Raw genomic sequence first — 19,413 nt, 5'->3', positions numbered from 1 at the left:
TACAAAAAATGCATGATTTTCACAATTTTCTCTGCGATATATATTAGAAACTAGTTATTTTATCATGCTTTTGTAAAGTTTTTGGAAATGTTAAGTTTAAATTTTTTTGTTTGCTAATTACAATCCAAGTTGCGAAATTATTTAGCCAACTAATGCAGCAGGCACACGTTTTTTCGTGAAATTTTGCAAATTCTAAGGCTGTTGGTTTACTGACTTATAGTTATGGCTGTTAGTTACGGACCTGCGGTTTATACACTTTAGATTTTGTTCCACAGTCCGATTCGTTACAAGAGAATTGCTAAAGAGATGTATCTTAGATTTCTCCCTTTTCGAGTAATGGTTTCAAAATTTCTGTATATTTTTATGGTGTTCTAAATGTGCATTTAAGTAATCGCTTATAGGCACTCTGGATACACAAGAATTCCATTCTAAATCCATGTTGTGTTTTCATAGTTTAGTTAGCTGTTGCTACATATTTTATATGATTTTTAAAATTTTATTATAACAAAATGAAATTTGAATTGCTCAAAATATCGCTTTAGAAAGATGGTGTTGAAGAAATGAAATCTACTTTATTATAGAATAAAGCATGAACAATTGTGTCTTGAAAGTAAAGACTAGATCTTTGCTTTTAGAATGGTATAATGATTAAACTTCATAATATAATGCACACATACCACATTTAAATTTTGCATGGATATGGTCACATATAGGTGAATAATTAGGTATATGGAATATTACAGCATCTATATTACAGCATATCATTTTCTGCTTTTTTTCCTTCCTATAAATTTATAATTTCTTTTTGGTATGCTCTAATGGTTTAATTTTTTTCAGGCAAATGTATCTAAATGTACAGAACCTAAATTTATCCGTGCCTTGGTGTCTGCTGTGCATGAAAATGCCAGAAAAGGTTTTTTTTATTGTACATATCCTTTCTATTCTATTCTTTTTTATTTTGAAAACTTGTTTAAATAATTGTTTTTGTTATAGATACTACTTCTGGGTGGGAATTAGATGTTACGAAATTGAAAAAAAGGATATCTATACTAACACGGTACACAGATAATAATGAAAATCTAGAACTTCAAGCTTTATATGCTATTCAGTCACTAATGAATCAACAAAATCAACTTAAAGGTAATTCCTTCATTGATCCACTTACATGGCAATTTTATGACATACATCCTGTAATCTCATAATCCCTATAAAGTTTTGCATTATCTCGGCCTTGCAAGATTTTGTATATTACAAATTATGTTCTGCATTTTTTTTTCAATTTAATTTAAGACTAACTTTTATTATTGAATAAGATATTGTTTGGTATTTTTACAGTAAAATATTGCTTTGTATAATAATACCCAATGTGTAGCCTGATTTCAAGAATATCTTATTTCAAAATAACTATAAAAATGCCATTTTTCATTCCATTAAAACTTTTCATTAGGCTAGGAAATTTTTTTTAAATATTTTAAAACTGGAAATGAACCAGAAACAGAAAATTGTCATATGGCGTGACTTTTCTTAATACTACAGTTGGCATTGCGTTTTTTTTTATTTTTCAAGGTCTTATGCAAAATATTATTTAATCTTTATTTATATATTTGCTTAGTTTGAACTTTGTTAAACCTTCTCCTAGTAAATATTTAAATCGAAAAAGATTTATTGAATAAAAATTCCGTCAGATGAAATACTTATTTTATTTCTAATGGTAGTGTGGATTGATTATGGATAGAAATAACACAACTCAAGAGAACAAATATAAAAATAATTAAAAATAGTTATTTCCTCATTCGACACCTTGCTTCCCAGAATCGCTCAGCAATAGTTGCTTCACGAAGAGCACTGCAACGAAGAACGTGGTGACAATCCATTACAAATTGTCCTCTACATATAAAGCAGTATGGATCAGAAGCCATCTTGAATCTGTATAAGTAAGCGACAAAGCCTGAACTGAGCCACCCTTCATCACTCGCCCAGTCTGTGATGCTATTTGGCACGAAAACCTTCCACGTTTTGTTGGAATTTCTTTGTATCAGTTGCTTCTACAAAATAGGTCAAAACGTTTCTTTTGGGAACTTGTTTAAAGGTTGAAAAGGGGGCCGGGATTATTATTGACTAAATCATTGGCCATTTCATTGCCTTTGATTCCACAGTGAGAAGGGATCCATTGCTGAGGACAGATTTTCCTATTGTTGTAAGCTATTGAGATAGGACAATTTAATCTATCACTAGAAGAGGGACTGTTCACAGATTTTATTGAGTAAAGAGCTGCTAATGAGTTGGAAAAATGACAACATATGTGAGCTTGTCTAGAAAGCATACCAGAGTATTGTTCCACGGTGGCATAGATCACAGTAATTTTATCGATGTAGGTTGTTCTTTTATTACCCACAAGAATTGCAAAACACTTCAGCACAAGGTGAGTTGACAACCTGCTGTCCGTGGGAGCTTCTGAACACAAAGAATTTTTATTCTTAAAAAATAAAAAATAAATTGAATTGCAAGTTTGAGTCATCACTTTTTAATGCCCTCAATTTGCACAGATTCCATTGTAAGCCTATTTTGTTTCTTGATATCCTTTTCAACTGTTGCTTCCTACGAAATTCTCCTTCATATTTAATATATTAGTCTGCATGAATTTCAAATTTGATTGGTCACTTTTCACAATATATATAAATATATATATATATATATATATATATATATATATATATATATATATATATATATATATACATATTTGCTATATCAATTATTAATAAGAGGAAAAATATTTTTATAAAAAATGTTTTTTTAATGAAAAGGTATTTTGAATAAGTTCTATCAATTAAAAGTATTTAATTTTCTGCAAATACACAAATTTTTTTGCTGAAAAAATTTGATGCTAGAACACTAACATTTTTATAAAAATTATCATATTTGCTACCAACTTGACTAAATGGATCATGGTATATGATAATTAAGTCATTTAATAAAAATTTAGTTATATTATTGAATTTTTTTTCCTTATTTAGGCAATTTAATTTAATAGTTATTGACATCTATTTTCATGCTTTAGGCTACTGAAAACAACTATTTTGTTCATTTTTTGTGGCAACCCTTTGCTAGTATCGGAGATAGTCTTTTTCTCTTTTTTAAACACATTTGTTATTTACATTTTAATTTGTTGAATGAATTTAGAACTCACATCCCCTGCTAATGAAGCAATTTCTTATATTTTTAGGAATTCTAAGGCAGATTTTCGACATCTTCTACGACGATAACGTTATCACCGAAGAATCTTTTAAAAACTGGGAACATAGTGATGATATAAACGAAGTGGAAGGCAAAGGTGTAGCATTACATTCTCTCAAATCTTTTTTCACTTGGCTAAAGGAAACAGATTCTGGTGATTCTGTGACTGATGAACGACGATTCTTGCGCTCTGAATTATTTTACTTAGATAAAGACTCGACAGCAGTTATTTTGTGTATGACACAAGCTTATGTAATGAATCCTGATGCGACTAATCAATCAGTTGGATCTCTATTCCGAGTTTACTATAGGAAAAATGAATTGTCTGTGCAATTTAAACAAAGTTATCCCCCGTTTTGTAAATTAGAGAAGCATTTGCAGCTTCTGGTGCATCTTATAAAAAGAAAAATATTCCTTTTGTTATTGAATGATTGACTTGTGCATGTGTTTAAAAGGGTGCAAGTTTTATCTTGTTTACTTATATTTAATGTGAACAATTGCTTCTGATGTTTGGATGGTCGCGTGACTTTCTTCTTAAAAAACCATGACGGCTGTTTCATTGGTTTTGATTCATAATAAATGATGAGAATCACGGAAAGATAGAGACCCGATTATTTCAAAGACCTGAAAAGATTTTAGTTTTCTTTAAATTATGTAAAATGACCCATTGTACCTAACTGCCAAAAAATAAGCTAATTTATGAATTGTTAATTTTTCTTAAAATTGCGTATGTTGTCTCAAGGTTGTGCCTTTAATTATTTTTTTCGGCCATTTTGCTTTAATTAAGTATCTGTTTATTTCTGTAGCGGCATAGAGGGTGGAAGTATACTTTGTAAAAAATATATATAAAAGCAGTACTGTTCCTACAGGTGATTAATGTAAATTTTTTTAAAACAAAACAAAAAAGTGTATAATCATATACTTAACAGCATACTGTCACGATGAAATAATGAGAAGCTGATTTAATTTTAGAATAATTTGACATTTACAAATAATTTTTAAACATTTACGAATTAAAAACATTTACAAATAAATTAATTCTAGACTATGCCAAATGTATTTCTACTTCATATTGTGATATCAAAATGTGAAAAAAAGGACTGTAAATTAAATATCTGCAATTTTGTGCAGAGTATTTTATTTTTAGATGATATTAGATTAAAAGTTTATACTTCTGTGACATATTTAGAATCCAATATCGTGATTCTTGTAATAACTAAGTTTTTTCTTAAATTAGTATCTATAAAGGTGTGAAATTTTTCATTGGTAGGTAATTTAGTAATAAATCTTAATTTAAAAAATTATGTTAATCTTGTATATTTAAATCGCGATTCTTATAAGAACTAAGTTTTTTCTTAAATTAGTTGCTACAAAGGTGTGATATTTTTTCCGTGGTAGGAATTATAAATCTTAGTTTATAAAAATTAGAATTTGGTATCGTCATATCGAGTTTTTGCACAAAAGAATTTTCAGTGTTTTTAACTTTGCGTTAGAATGACCTCTGTGAAATATCGTTATTGGTGAAAAAAATGTTCTCTGCATTCCATGAATTGCATTAAATGCGATACTTTATGATTTCTATCTAAACTAATCGAATAGTTTTTTCTTCTTGCCAAGGGCCCCATGGCGACATTGTCGCAGTACGATGCCAAGTTCTTGCGGAAAGATTTAACCTTTGGGAAGTTTTGGTTTTCAGAAATTTTTCTAAGATTTTTCCTCTTTTCTTCAGAATTATATTCAAAAGATGCTTTTCTCACGCATAGAAGAGGGAAAAAATGCTTATGATTTCTCTATTCTCATTTGAGAATGATGAAAAATAAAGAATATTGAAGTAAAAAATTTGGTTTTCTTTTCTGCAGAAATTTTCGTTCTATTTTTTTTTATCCACTAATTACTATTGATTTCCACATAGTTTTTAAAATCCTTATATTTTTAATATGATATTATTTATTACAGCAACTAAATCTTAAAATCAAAGCATGGATTTAGTATTACATTTATTACATTTAGTATAATTGAGAAGTAACCCTTTTTTGAAGAGTCTGATTCACGTGATTTCACCGTCGATCTTCTTTTTTTTTGTAATTGCAGCTACGGATTTCACAATTTTTTATAATTTTTGAATGTGATGAGGATATACAAAATGGGGAAAATGAAATAATTAGTGTGCTTCCCCCCTAACAAAATGCGAGAAGATCGCCCATAGTATTAGAATTGAAAAAATATTACATATTTGATTAAAAAAATTATTTTATTTATCCGAAAGGCCTTTTTTTTTAAGTTGACACTTCTGTTACTTTAAATCAGTAACATGTGTACTTGTTATTATTGATTAATGCATCTAGCAAGAAGATATTAGTACTGGAGAGGTATGTCGAAGAAAGCACGCAAAAATTCTGCAAAGGGTGTTCTATACATCTGGTTGGTATTTGGGTCCAAGATTTAAGTTTGGGAATAGTTTCTGTTTTGATGTTTAAAGTAATTTTTCCCCTTTTTTTTGGTGATTAAACTTGAAGTTTATCAACATTCAATCCATTACTTAATATAAAACTTATTAGTTAATGAACTTTAAATAGATTAATGATATAATTAATAAAGCTAGAATTTCTAATTAAGGTATTTTTATTTCCTGATAAGACTCATCTTTTTCTTTAAATAATTCTTCAGAAAGTACGTATGTTATAAAACTTGTTTTATGTTGGTCATAGATGACGGTTGACACGGTCGATAACAACTCTTCCCATTCACTCGTCCACAGATTCTAATTTTGACCCGAATCTCCAATTCAGTACCCCCAGAAGTATGATTTGTTATGGGAACACAGAGGGCGTTGTGACCCGACAGATTTAACATATTTCAGACACCATTTACTACATAGGAAGTCTTCAAAGGCGGGGATCAAACTCACGACCTCCTAGACATGCCAATATATCTCGCGCTCAGATTAAAATTCTTCCGGCTTCCCAATTCCTTCTTCTCCCCTGTGACGTTTAAAACCAAGAATTTTCGTATCAGTTAGCAATATGGACGTATATTACCTCTTCGGGAGGATGAGTACGGGATGATTTGGTAGCAATTCCCACCAAGGAAATGTAAAAAGCTCGCTTGAAATAGAGGCTTTTTTTTGTGGAATTCAGACATAAAAAATTATCTATTTTTTTAATTGTAAATTTAATTACTCAAATTTTCATTGAAAAAAAAAGAGTCCATTTATAAAATGTCAGGGGCTGAGATCCACTCTGCCCCCCTTCCAGTTCTGCGGTCCCTGAAAAAGATCCAAAAAATATTAATCTGAGGTTTCGAATTCATTGGCCCGTGCATGTATGTAGAAGGTTGGCCCCCGACTCCCAGGAACGGTTCCTGAAATCTATCTTAGTCTAATATCTGAATTTTTGTGAGAATCGGTTTACTGAGAGCATTAGAGTCAGTTTAAATTAATTTATGAGTATGCCATTAATATTAATAATACAAACTTTTCAGAAAACATTTTTTTTTTTAATTTAAATATTGATATTGAATACAGTTTCCTGAAAAAAAAATATGACATTAAAAAGTTATATTAAGCAAGCACATATTTCACATAAGAATTAACCATATGCTAAAAATAAGGTATTCAGATGTTTACAATTAAATAGCCCGACTGATTAAGTTCTTTTTCACCCGCAATTGTTTAATGAATTAACCTCACTGATTTATATTTGTATGCATTGGTGGCTATGATCTTTGAAGAATTAATAATTTTATAAGGAAATATGACGATAACTTATTTTAATTTAAAGTTACGTGACAACAATCTGAAAATTAATCAGACATGTCTGTTTTTATTTTTATCAACATAGTTTATCATATTTGGGATTCTTATCAGTTTTGTTTGTTTATCAGTGTATCGTTTTTTAATAAAAGACGGGGAAGATCAGAATTCCCAGTTGTAAATATTTGCTGTTAATGTTCCTGACTCTAAATGGTAGATCAAAGGATAAATTTAAAGTTGTCTTTATAGGTTTATTGGGGAAGAACTCTTTAAATTTGGAATGCTAGCTGAACCAATCAATCATGCATGAACGCATAATGAGGTTGCCCTCGCAGGGAGATGAAGAATCACTTGAGTGTTTGAGTAACTTACTGAAAACGGTAGGTAATGAACTAGACGATCAAAAAGTCAAACGTTCGAAATAAAGTGTAAGTGTTCCCTGTTTTCATTTTGAACAGTGCTTTTATTTGTCATAAAAAATGAGGAAAATTATTCTTGTTACTAACAGTAAGTTTGAAGCTTAAAAAGATAACCTATCTTAAATCTGAGTTATCCTACTGAAAAAGCTAGTCAAGCACCCACAGATATATTTATCTACAAAAGATTATAGAGAGTGTTCCATAATTACCTCCCTTAATCATGAAAATATCTTATCAAAAGAGTGTAAGCGCTATTAAAAATTTTCACGTTTATATTCCAGTGAAGAAAAAACATATACGATGTTGAAGTATGTTAAATAACTATTGGCAGAATAAAAAGGCACCAAAACCAGTTTCATAGCCAGATATAACTTGAAGTAATTTAGAAATCAATTTAGTTCAGTTCCTTCTATTCAATATATTGATTTGTTAGATTTCAGCAAACGTTATTGTTTCATTTATTAATGTGTACACCTTTTTGGCTTCATTCCTTTTGAGGATTTATAAATTAAGGACAGTCATCGATATGGAAAAAATTTTCTCTCTCCCTTTATATATATAGTTACGGTGAATGACCGAAATCTGGAGAACGTCGACTCTCACAGGTGAATGTCAACAATCACATCGCTTTGGTGAATGACCGAAATATTTGTTATATCCAATTTTATATTAATTTATTCGTTGGTATTACTATATTTATTTGATATATTTATTCGATATTTTAATACTTACTGACGATAGATTAAAAGAAACATCAGTATCGGGCAAATATATACCGAATAATGGCGCTTGACCTTAAAAAAACATCAGTGTAGGGTATACCGGGCAGTGGCACTTAACCTTAAAAAAGCATCAGTGTAGGGTATACCGGACAGTGGCACTTAACCTTAAAAAAGCATCAGTGTAGGGTATACCGGACAGTGGCACTTAACCTTAAAAAAGCATCAGTGTAGGGTATACCGGACAGTGGCACTTAACCTTAAAAAAGCATCAGTGTAGGGTATACCGGACAGTGGCACTTAACCTTAAAAAAGCATCAGTGTAGGGTATACCGGACAGTGGCACTTAACCATAAAAAAGCATCAGTGTAGGGTATACCGGACAGTGGCACTTAACCTTAAAAAAGCATCAGTGTAGGGTATACCGGACAGTGGCACTTAACCTTAAAAAAGCATCAGTGTAGGGTATACCGGGCAGTGGCACTTAACCTTAAAAAAGCATCAGTGTAGGGTATACCGGGCAGTGGCACTTAACCTTAAAAAAGCATCAGTGTAGGGTATACCGGACAGTGGCACTTAACCTTAAAAAAGCATCAGTGTAGGGTATACCGGACAGTGGCACTTAACCTTAAAAAAGCATCAGTGTGGGGTATACCGGACAGTGGCACTTAACCTTAAAAAAGCATCAGTGTAGGGTATACCGGACAGTGGCACTTAACCTTAAAAAAGCATCAGTGTAGGGTATACCGGACAGTGGCACTTAACCTTAAAAAAGCATCAGTGTAGGGTATACCGGACAGTGGCACTTAACCTTAAAAAAGCATCAGTGTAGGGTATACCGGACAGTGGCACTTAACCTTAAAAAAGCATCAGTGTAGGGTATACCGGACAGTGGCACTTAACCTTAAAAAAGCATCAGTGTAGGGTATACCGGACAGTGGCACTTAACCTTAAAAAAGCATCAGTGTAGGGTATACCGGACAGTGGCACTTAACCTTAAAAAAGCATCAGTGTAGGGTATACCGGGCAGTGGCACTTAACCTTAAAAAAGCATCAGTGTAGGGTATACCGGGCAGTGGCACTTAACCTAAAAAAAGCATCAGTGTGGGGTATACCGGGCAGTGGCACTTAACCTTAAAAAACATCAGTGTAGGGTATACCGGACAGTGGCACTTAACCTTAAAAAAGCATCAGTGTAGGGTATACCGGACAGTGGCACTTAACCTTAAAAAAGCATCAGTGTAGGGTATACCGGGCAGTTTCACTTAACCTTAAAAAAGCATCAGTGTAGGGTATACCGAACAGTGGCACTTAACCTTAAAAAAGCATCAGTGTAGGGTATACCGGACAGTGGCACTTAACCTTAAAAAAGCATCAGTGTAGGGTATACCGGACAGTGGCACTTAACCTTAAAAAAGCATCAGTGTAGGGTATACCGGGCAGTGGCACTTAACCTTAAAAAACATCAGTGTAGGGTATACCGGACAGTGGCACTTAACCTTAAAAAAGCATCAGTGTAGGGTATACCGGACAGTGGCACTTAACCTTAAAAAAGCATCAGTGTAGGGTATACCGGGCAGTGGCACTTAACCTTAAAAAAGCATCAGTGTAGGGTATACCGAGCAAATGTATACCGGTCAAATGTAAATGTATGGCCCGATACTCCAGAAACACTGATGTTTCTTCTGATCTATCGTCAGTAAGTATTAAAATATCGAATAAATATAATTATATCCATGAATAAATTCATATCAAATTGAATGTAATAAATATTTCGGACATTCACCAAAGCGACTATGTGATTGTCAACATTCACCGGTGAAAGTCAACAACCACCGATTTTGGTCATTCACCGTAACATATATATATTAATAAATTATTGATTGTAATTGAATGTATAATAAACTTTGTTTTAGTGATTTTCGGTATTTTCCTTCTGCTTTAATGATAAGTTAAATTTACTTTACTTGGTTATAACAGCATTCAATTTGTATAGGATAATTGTATTAGTAATACAAAGCGTGTTAAAATTGAGGAGTTTTTCTTGATATTTTTCTGCTTCAGGCTCAAGTTTGAAATATTTCAGCTCGTTATTACTCAAAAGTTTATGAAAGTTCATAAAAAAAGAAAAGGTTGGAAGGTTTGTGTAATTATTTTGTTATCATGTTTACTATAAATAACAAAAAAAAAGAAGGAATATGTTGGTGTGCCGCGCTTCAAAAATTTTCAGAAATATTTTTTGGTAAGCGTTCCGCAATTTGGCGAAAGCTGCAATCATAGCCCACAATCCAATCCTATTTCTTTCTAATTTTTACTTGATCATGAAAAAGAAATCAAGAAGGAAGTTTTTATTTAAGAAAATACCAAAAGTGAGATCGGATCGCTTAAAGTCACTAAATTGGAAATTCGCACATGAAACGAGCCTTTCTAACGGTTCAAGATCCCACGGACGTGATCTCGATTCAGTGCTCCCTCGTATTACATCTCGTACTAATATGTATACGTACTCTTTAGTATGTACATGTTTAGTATTAAACTTACAGTCCCCCAGAATCGCTTCTCCCACCATCCGTCAGTCCTGAGGGGGGAGGAGGGGTTAATCTAAAACAGAATTCATTACCGTAGTTCAATGATTACTTGTTTTAACCCTTCAAACTATTTATTTAAACCTTAATACTGAAGCATTTTTGTATTATTTTATAACAGTCGTTGAACAGCCGGCCCAATTTAGGGTTTACGACGACTAATGTTCAACTCCGTAGCCTTGTCATTTTGAACCCATTCCGTAAGAAAATGGAACTCCGGGATCAAGTATTTGGGGGAAATTTAACTTCGTGGAGGACTTTTTGATGGAATTAACCCATATTTCCATTAAATGGAGAGGAAAACGAAGAAAATCTTCCACGATTAGCTTGACAACAAGGGTACTCTAACCCATGATCCGTCTACCACTGAGGATATTTTATGTCAGCACTGTGGTCGGTGCGAGATGGGTGTGGAATTCGAATCGACCAGCTATCGCTGGGATCGAACCAGGGTCACCTCATTGGGAGGCGAACGCTCTATCCCCTGAGCCACCACTGTTCAATACTGAAGCAATAAAAATTAATTGAAATATAATTAGATATTTAGCATTTTACTAAAATGCAAATTCTTCGGAAAAATTGCTTGAACTTCCATGCGTCGGCCACTACTATCACTAGTACAAAATGTTTCAAACGTAAAATGCTACTCATTTTCAGTTTGATAAGACGAGCTTCTGAAAACTTGTTTAACTAAGGCAATCATCTGAATCACGCATTAGGCTTGTAACTTATACCGATTACTTTTGCTATAATTGCATAAAATTTATAAACCTAGTTTAAATATTCGTGAAAATATGGACACTTTCATTAAAAAAAAAACTTATTTTTTTGTTTTACGTTTGTTTTGCTATAACTTTAAAAATATTTCATAAAATTATACAAAATTTTCAGAGCAATTAAAAAATTATTGTTTTAAAACTTGAAAAAATTATTTTTTTTTAAATTGAGCAAAATATGACTATTTAAAAAAGTTTTTTTATACTGCGTATGCGCAGGAAAAAAAATTCAAATATTATTTTATGATTTTTTAGTGTATCGTATTTGACAACAAATGAAAAAAGTCTGTTTTGAATATCTTAGAAATTTAAAAAGTTTTAAGCAATTCTCTGAGTAATTTTTGTGCTTTTTGAAAGAAAGCTTAAAATGATAAGGGGTTTTCCACAAATTTTACTTTGTATTATTAAACAAGATATATTAAAAATGTCACCTGCATTGTGGGGGATCATCCCTCATAAAAAATATTTTCTTCCACCTGTTTTCCTTCCTTATACCATCACAGTTTGGTGACCGGATTATTATTGTAGGGTATCGAAATTTGTTACTAAATTTTGTCTTTTGGTACAAAATGAAATTTGTGGAACTTCCCTTATTATTTTAAGCCTTTCTTTTCTTAAAAAAAAATATTCATATCAGACTTTTTTATTAGTTGCGAAATACAAGCCACTACAAAATTATGGGAAATTTTTTTCGCGCATGAGCAGCATAGAACTACTTTAAATAGTCATATCTTGCTCAGTTTTTAAGGAATTTTTTTAAAAGTTTGTAACAATAATTTTGCAATTAATATTTGATTAATCCAAAAATATGTTTAATTTCATTAAACATTTTATAAATATTAAATATTTTATTTTATTAAATATTTTATTAAGTTATAGCAGACAAAAAAAAAATACTTTTTTATACAAATGTCCATATTACCATAAGTATTTAAGTTAGATTTATGAAATTTTATACAATTACTGCAAATAACAACCAAAGTAATCGATACATGTTATTTGCTTGATTTTTTTGGCATAGAGTGTACAAAGATACTGTTTTCTTTCGTCATTTACTGTAGATCCTAGAAACCTATGAAAGTTTTAAAGCTCATTGCGAAGCATGAAAAATCACATGAATTAATTAGAGTATAAAAAAATAATCTTATGTAAGTTTTTCTTGAGAAATGTAAACAAATGTTAAAAACTGTCTTTTTCATTATTCTAGGGTAATGTATTTTAACACATTTCATTGTGACGTCATATGACTTTCAGTTTTGTGCGTGATTGCTCAATATGTTTTAATATAGATATATAAATTGTTTTTCTTCTTTTATATAAAATTTTTTACACCTAACAATTTAAAAAAATTTTTGTTCTTTATTAAATTAAAAAATTTTGTTTGCTTAAAATATTTTGGATACATGAATTTCAAAAATGCCTTTTATGAATTGAAGAATTAGATATAAATATAAAAGTAATGGGTTTTAAGCATGTCTTTTTTTTTAAAGGAAAAAAAACTCAACTTCTTGTTATGTTTTTTGCCATATTTCGATAATCTCTCTTTTTTTCATATGGAAAGTTGTTTTACGCAAATGCAAAAAATATTAGACAAACATTTGAACAATTCTAAGGTCAGATTTAAGTTGTAAGAAGTAACAGATTTAAAAAGTCATGAAATACCATGTCAAAATATTACTTTTTTAAGTTTTGTATGAGTTAATTGGAAAATAATCAGTATCTAGGAGAGTCATGATGCATTTCAATAATCAAATTAAATTAGAATTTTTTACACGATCATAAGTCATTGAAACTAATTTATTATAGTATTCTTTTCCATTCCTTCCTTTGATTTTTTTGCTTGTTTCACAGATGTTAAATCTAAATATTCAAAATGCAATCCATTTCTCTACATTCCTAATATATCAAGTGACTATGCTTCTCATTTATCATCTTTGTATTTTTCTTCTTTGTGGACTAATTCTAGGCAATTCTTTATAATAGTTATCAACGCTACTGGAATTTACACTGTTTCATGAATGATTTCAGAATGTCTTGTAAAAGATTTAAATGATTCGGTCCCAAAAGACATGATATGATAAGCGCATTATCTAATAAATGATATTTAGTTGCCGCATTTTATTTTGCGTCCTTATTTTTTTATTAAATGATAAATTTTATTTAATGACTTTTTAACTTATAATTTTCTTATCGATAAATAATGTTATTATACACAGGGTATCTGCGCACCTGAAAAGTCATGAATTTCGGTATTGAACAAAATTTGTCATGAAATGTCATGATTTTAACTATTTACCAAAAAAAATCATGGAAGTGAGAGATTCAAATCTCTCAAAAATCTAATTTTTAAAATGGAATTTACCTCCTTCCCCCAATTTCATGGTGTTAAGACTATCTGAATTTGTAACAAAATCCCCACTCACAGTCATATTTTATTAAAATGTTTTATCATGTTCTTTAAAAATTATGGTGTTCTTTCAAAAATTTCTAGAGAGAATTGTCTTTTAAACTTCTGTGATTTCAGAATTTTTGTTATTATTTATTTTTTTAATTTTATTAATTTCAAATTCTAGCTGAAGTAAGTCAGTCAATGGCGAATTTTTTTTATTCAGAAAAATCAGGAGTATTTCTTTCCTTTCAGATGAACAAGAAAAATAACTTTAGAATATAATTCTGCAGAAAAAAAGAAAATAAATTATTTGCTTTTGTTCTTTTTTTCATGTAAAATATCCTCAGTGGTAGATGGATCATGGGTGAGAGTTTCCTTGCCGTCTGACTAACCGTGAAAGGTTTTTGTGGTTTTCCACTCCATATAACGCAAATACGAGTTAGTTCCATAAAAAAGTCCTTCACAAAGGCAAAATTTCTCCCAATACTTGATTCAGAGTTTCCTTGTCTTCTGGATCAGGTCCAAAATTGCAAGACTACGGAGTGGAACATTAGTAGTTGTAAACCGAAAAATATGGGTCGGCTGTTCACCGACAGTTATATATATATATAAAGAAAAAATATTTTTGGTTCCTAAGTCACTTTTTTAAAGTTCCAGGCTACTGAATACTCTGTGAAAGCTGCCATTTAAAAAAGAAACAACTTTCTTATTACCTATTAACTAAATTAACATTTTAATTTTACCTTTCAAAATTGTTACTGCATGCAAGTATATATCTATTGAGCTGTATATGTATTGTGTCAACTTTATTGCTTTTTAAATTCAAGAAATAAACTAATTTTTAGTTAATCTGTTTCAGGTTTCTGATGCTGATTCGTTTTTGAATGTTCAAAGAGACATGCAAGACTGTTCCGTCGAAAGAAAAAAAGTTATGGAACTTCAGAGTAAGTTATTATTATTATTGTTTTAGCTGAATATAATTTAAAAATAATCTCTGTTTATAACAATTAAATATAAAGGAATTGGGGAAGTTTAAAGAAAAATGTGTTTGATCATATTCAAACAGACTTTTATAAATTTTTTATTTTGGAACCTTCTCTTCCAATTTTAATCTTGACGTTTAAAGACAGATTTTGACTATCAGTCTCTCTCTCTCTCTCTTTTTTGCAATTTTGAACAAAATTTGGTTTTTGACATCAATAACTGGTTTTTGATATGACACATCAAAAACCTGTTGAAAGTGTCAAAGACAGTCCAAAATTGTTGTAATATGACAAAAGTCTAGGACAAGTTTATTTTTTGCCATTTGGAACATTTTATTTGCACAATCATACGCAATACTTGCTTTATATACAATAAGGGTCGCCACCCACCTGGAATTTTTTGGAAATTTTTCTTATACTGGAAAAATTTGAGGAATTTAGATGGAAACATGGAAAAATCGGGAATTTTAAAGGAACGCTGAATTTTTTTTTCTTAATTTAAATTATTTTACCCCGTTTTTTTTAAATGGAAATTTATCACCAAACAGCTGAAATAGCATCATATTAGCAATATTTAGCTTGCTTTAAAATTTACTATTATAACCCTGTTAAACTAGAATGCCACGTAAAAGTTCTCTCACAGATGCTAAATGAATGGAGAAACCTTTGACCTCTTTGGAAACTATGGGACTATGCAGTTTATTAAAGGCAAAGATTGTGGTGGAGACAGAAGAATGGGTTAGCTTCTGTTTATAAATGCTTTTTTTCTTTCTTCTAGTCCATGGGCTGATTCCAGTTATCATTCAAGTTTGTTTCAACTGTTTTGGAGTATTTTTTCTTCTGGGGAAACAATTCAAAATGTTTAATAACTTTATAAAATTCTCCAAAAATTAGTTGATTCTAATTTAATAATATATTTTTTATTGCACTCTTTTTTGAAAGCTTTTGTATTGTCATCCAATGAAATCTGTAAATTGTTCTTTCTCAGCAAAGCCAACTAATCACTCATTTTCTTACAATCGCTAACAGCAATGTTTGTCTAAAAATCGTTGCATTGATGAGAATTTTCACAATCTCATTATAACCTTTTACAACACATTTTATTTAAAAAGAAAGTTCTTTTGCAAACCAACTATATGTTAATATTTAATTGTATTGCTTAGTTGGTAAATATTTGACAATTGGTTCAAAATTGGAATTGTGTAGTGAAAGTTTGTAAATGTTGCTTGCATTCCAAAGTTGATAACTGTTTCCTCTTTTACCCTAAAAGAGCTGGCAAAAACTAAGGAATGTATGAGAAACATGTTAAATTATGTATAAACATAGAATATAGAAAAAAAAATTTCATATGAGTTTATTAGGAAAGCAAAAAGTTTAGTTTTATGTTCTGCATTGTACACGTACAAATTTCTAGTTTGTCAATTGCACCGTAAGGTCTTTCGGTAACCAAAATTTTAAACTTGATAATTTTAAACAAACAAGGTATCATGTTCAAAGTAAAAAATTGAAGATTTGGAAATAATGACTATTAACTTTTAAATATCAGTTTCAATAAGTTAAAAGCTGTTAAATGAAAGGCTATATCATTTAAAATTTTTAACCTCTATTAATGAATCTCTCACAAGTGCAGTTTCTTTTTTAAAAAAATCGCACTAATAACAGAAAATACAATAAATAATTATTATAGTAAACTGTAACAAGACAGGTTATTTTGCACAAATGTGTTGAAACATATTGCATTTTGATTTAAAAAAAAAATCTCGATACACTTTAGATTTTTTACATCTGACACCAAAATGCATAATTAATTATATTATGCCACTAAGATTTAACATAATTAAATTATTTTTTTCTGTTTAAAGCAAGATTCTAAGTCTCATTTGCAAAATCTGCTTTGCTTTGGAAGATAATAATTGTTTTTATTGTAAATTAATAATTAATTATTTTTTATGTTACATTTGTTTGTTTTTTTATTAATTTTCTTCTTTTATTTTGCTTTTTCTTCTCTGAAACTCTGCTGCATTTTGCAAGATATTCTCAATTTCGGGCATCATTTTCCTCCCTCTGATATCAAACGGAAAAACCTCTTAATCGTTTTATAATGACTAATATAATCAAGAAAATAGTTCTTTGTCAGAAACTGGTTATTTTATCATGATCATGTAAAGTCTTTGAAAATTATTTTACATTTTGTTAATGTATAGTGCTTAAAAATATTTTTAAATGCTTGAAAAGTACTTAAAAGGTGCTTTTTTTGTTGAAAAATTTGGTTATACACCCTGGATGTGTATAAAGGTACTTACAAAGTACCTTTATACACATCCATTTATTTTAAATTTTTTTAATGTATTTTTAAATTTTTTACAGAATGACCAAACGACATATTATATAAGATACAAAATGCTGTGTATTTTCTATGGGTTTTAGTTTCAATTACAAAATTATGCAATATATATAAGAACTGTAAAAAGCACATAATTTTCATGTTTTTAAAATGTGCATTTAGTAACTGTTTCATATTTTTATTATTTTCTTCATTAATTGTTTTATTTGTTTTGTAATGAAACTTAAAACATTATTTTAAATTTTTTATGATTGGTTGATCTTCTTACAGTTAAAGTATATTGAAGTGTATTCTATTGTTTGAAGAAAAAAACTGTTGTTTATGGTATTGTACCATTTTAAATTTCGTGTTAACTATTACTGCTGAAGTTATTGCACAAATCTATCCCCATATCTTAAAAAAATCATCTTGAATAAAAATAATCCCTACATTATGATGAAGGTGACTACGTTATCATGAATTATTTTATAGAAATTAAGATTTTAGATAAGCATTTTATTTTAAAATTGTCATTGAACATCCGATCCGATTTTATGGTTCACGACTACTAATGCCGTAGCCTTGTAATTTTGAACCTAATCTGGAAGACAAGGGAACTCCTGTATCAAGTAGTGTGAGAAATTTGCCTTCGTGGAGGAGTTTTTGATGGAACTAACCCACGTTTGGGTTACATGGCGAGCAAAATCTCCCAAGGTCAGCCTGATGGCAAGAGGACTCTAACCTCTGATCCGTCTACCATTGAGGATATTTTACGTCAGTAATGTGGTCGGTGCAAGGTGAATGCGGAATTCGTATCGACCAGCTGGGATTCAAACCCGGTTCAGCTCATGAGACTGCGAACGCTCTATCACCTGAGCCATCACGGCTCTTAGATTAATATTGTAGTGGATTTATGTCTTTTGCTTACTTTAATATTACAGAAAAATCTTTCATTCTATAAGTTAGCAAAAGGTTTTTGTTTTTTTCAGAAAACTTGCATTTATAATTAATGAATTTGAATCTAATTATACAATTACCATTGACTTACAGAAAATCAAGTGTCAGAAAGTCTCAAATGCCGATTAAGAGGGAGATATCTGAATTTTCATTTCCAATACAATATGAAGAAGATGAGGAAGAACTGGACAGAAAAACTCCTGTCAAACGAGAAATTTCTGATTCGGGATCTGAAGGTCCAAATGAAGGAAATATTGCACAGGTTCGGAAATCTACCATTTTATATTGTATTTATCCACTGGCAATATGTATAAAACTTCATTTGCTTAAAAAAAAAATATGCTGATGATAATAAAAGTCAAAGTGTTTTGAGTGCTTAAAAACAGGTGCTCATTCTCAAGACTCCATGATGTGAGTGAGTGACTCTGAATATTTTTTTTTTTTTTTTGCAAATTAAATTTTATATCATCAATATGTCAAATGGAAATCTTGCCATTTTAAAGTTTAAGATATTTTTTGCATAATCATCTATATTTATTCAGTTAAATCATCTTGATAATCCCTCCATAGTTTAAATATCTCCAATACGTGATCATCGCCTGGTTTTTAAAATTTTTGTAATTGTATTCATTCATAATAAAAATAGCATTGGTATTTATTCATCACTTTGATTTATAATTCAAATAGTATTGGTATTCATTCATCGCTCTCCTAGATCCCCCATAGATAGCACCCAGGGGTGGTGGTCGGTAAAACTACATTTTCTTTGTAGTTAACTTCAGTAGCTAACTCTGTAGTTCTACTTTATTACAATTGTAGTTAACTATAACTACTTTTTTTAAAAAAAATGTAGCAACTACAAACTACTTTAGAAATGCGTTCACTACTCTGCTACTTTTAGAAGACAAACTTAACTGGAGAACTAAATTTTCACCGATAGTCAAAATGGTGTTGAATAAAAAATTGTCTAGGTTAAATATAAGGAGATACTAAGAAGTTTTAATTCATATTTACATGAAATAGTTTTTTTAATTTTAAAACACTTTTTATGAGTTTGTTCTTTTAACTTCTATGCTTTTCTGGTCAGTGATTTAGGAAATAATCAAAATATTTGTGATTTAAGTGATCAATGCTTTTTTTATATCTTCAAAGAAATAAAGTGCAAACTTGCTGGGGGAAAAAACATTGTTAAAGTGCGAAAAACAAAAAAGCTGACCACGCCGAATAACTTTTGATCTAATGATCGGATCTTCACTTTCTAGGACTTAATCTTA

At 30.3% G+C, this 19,413-nt stretch overlaps 1 protein-coding gene across 1 annotated transcript in view; it reads left to right on the top strand.

Moving 5' to 3' along the window:
- LOC147812658 (eukaryotic translation initiation factor 4 gamma 3-like) overlaps window positions 1–19,413 on the top strand; it is a 30,571-nt gene that overhangs the window by 9,493 nt on the left and 1,665 nt on the right. Inside the window, exons 6-10 of the mRNA XM_087160427.1 lie at window positions 838–913; window positions 994–1,140; window positions 3,227–3,334; window positions 14,736–14,820; window positions 18,233–18,401. Coding sequence (XP_087016553.1) covers window positions 838–913; window positions 994–1,140; window positions 3,227–3,334; window positions 14,736–14,743 — 339 coding nt within the window. The 3' untranslated portion in view covers window positions 14,744–14,820; window positions 18,233–18,401. The remainder of the gene's footprint in view (window positions 1–837; window positions 914–993; window positions 1,141–3,226; window positions 3,335–14,735; window positions 14,821–18,232; window positions 18,402–19,413) is intronic.

Source organism: Parasteatoda tepidariorum, chromosome 4 (genome assembly GCF_982258835.1).
Source record: "Parasteatoda tepidariorum strain Cologne lab strain chromosome 4, Ptep-v5.0, whole genome shotgun sequence".
Taxonomy (NCBI): domain Eukaryota; kingdom Metazoa; phylum Arthropoda; class Arachnida; order Araneae; family Theridiidae; genus Parasteatoda; species Parasteatoda tepidariorum.
This window is presented reverse-complemented; position numbering and strand designations above follow the sequence as displayed.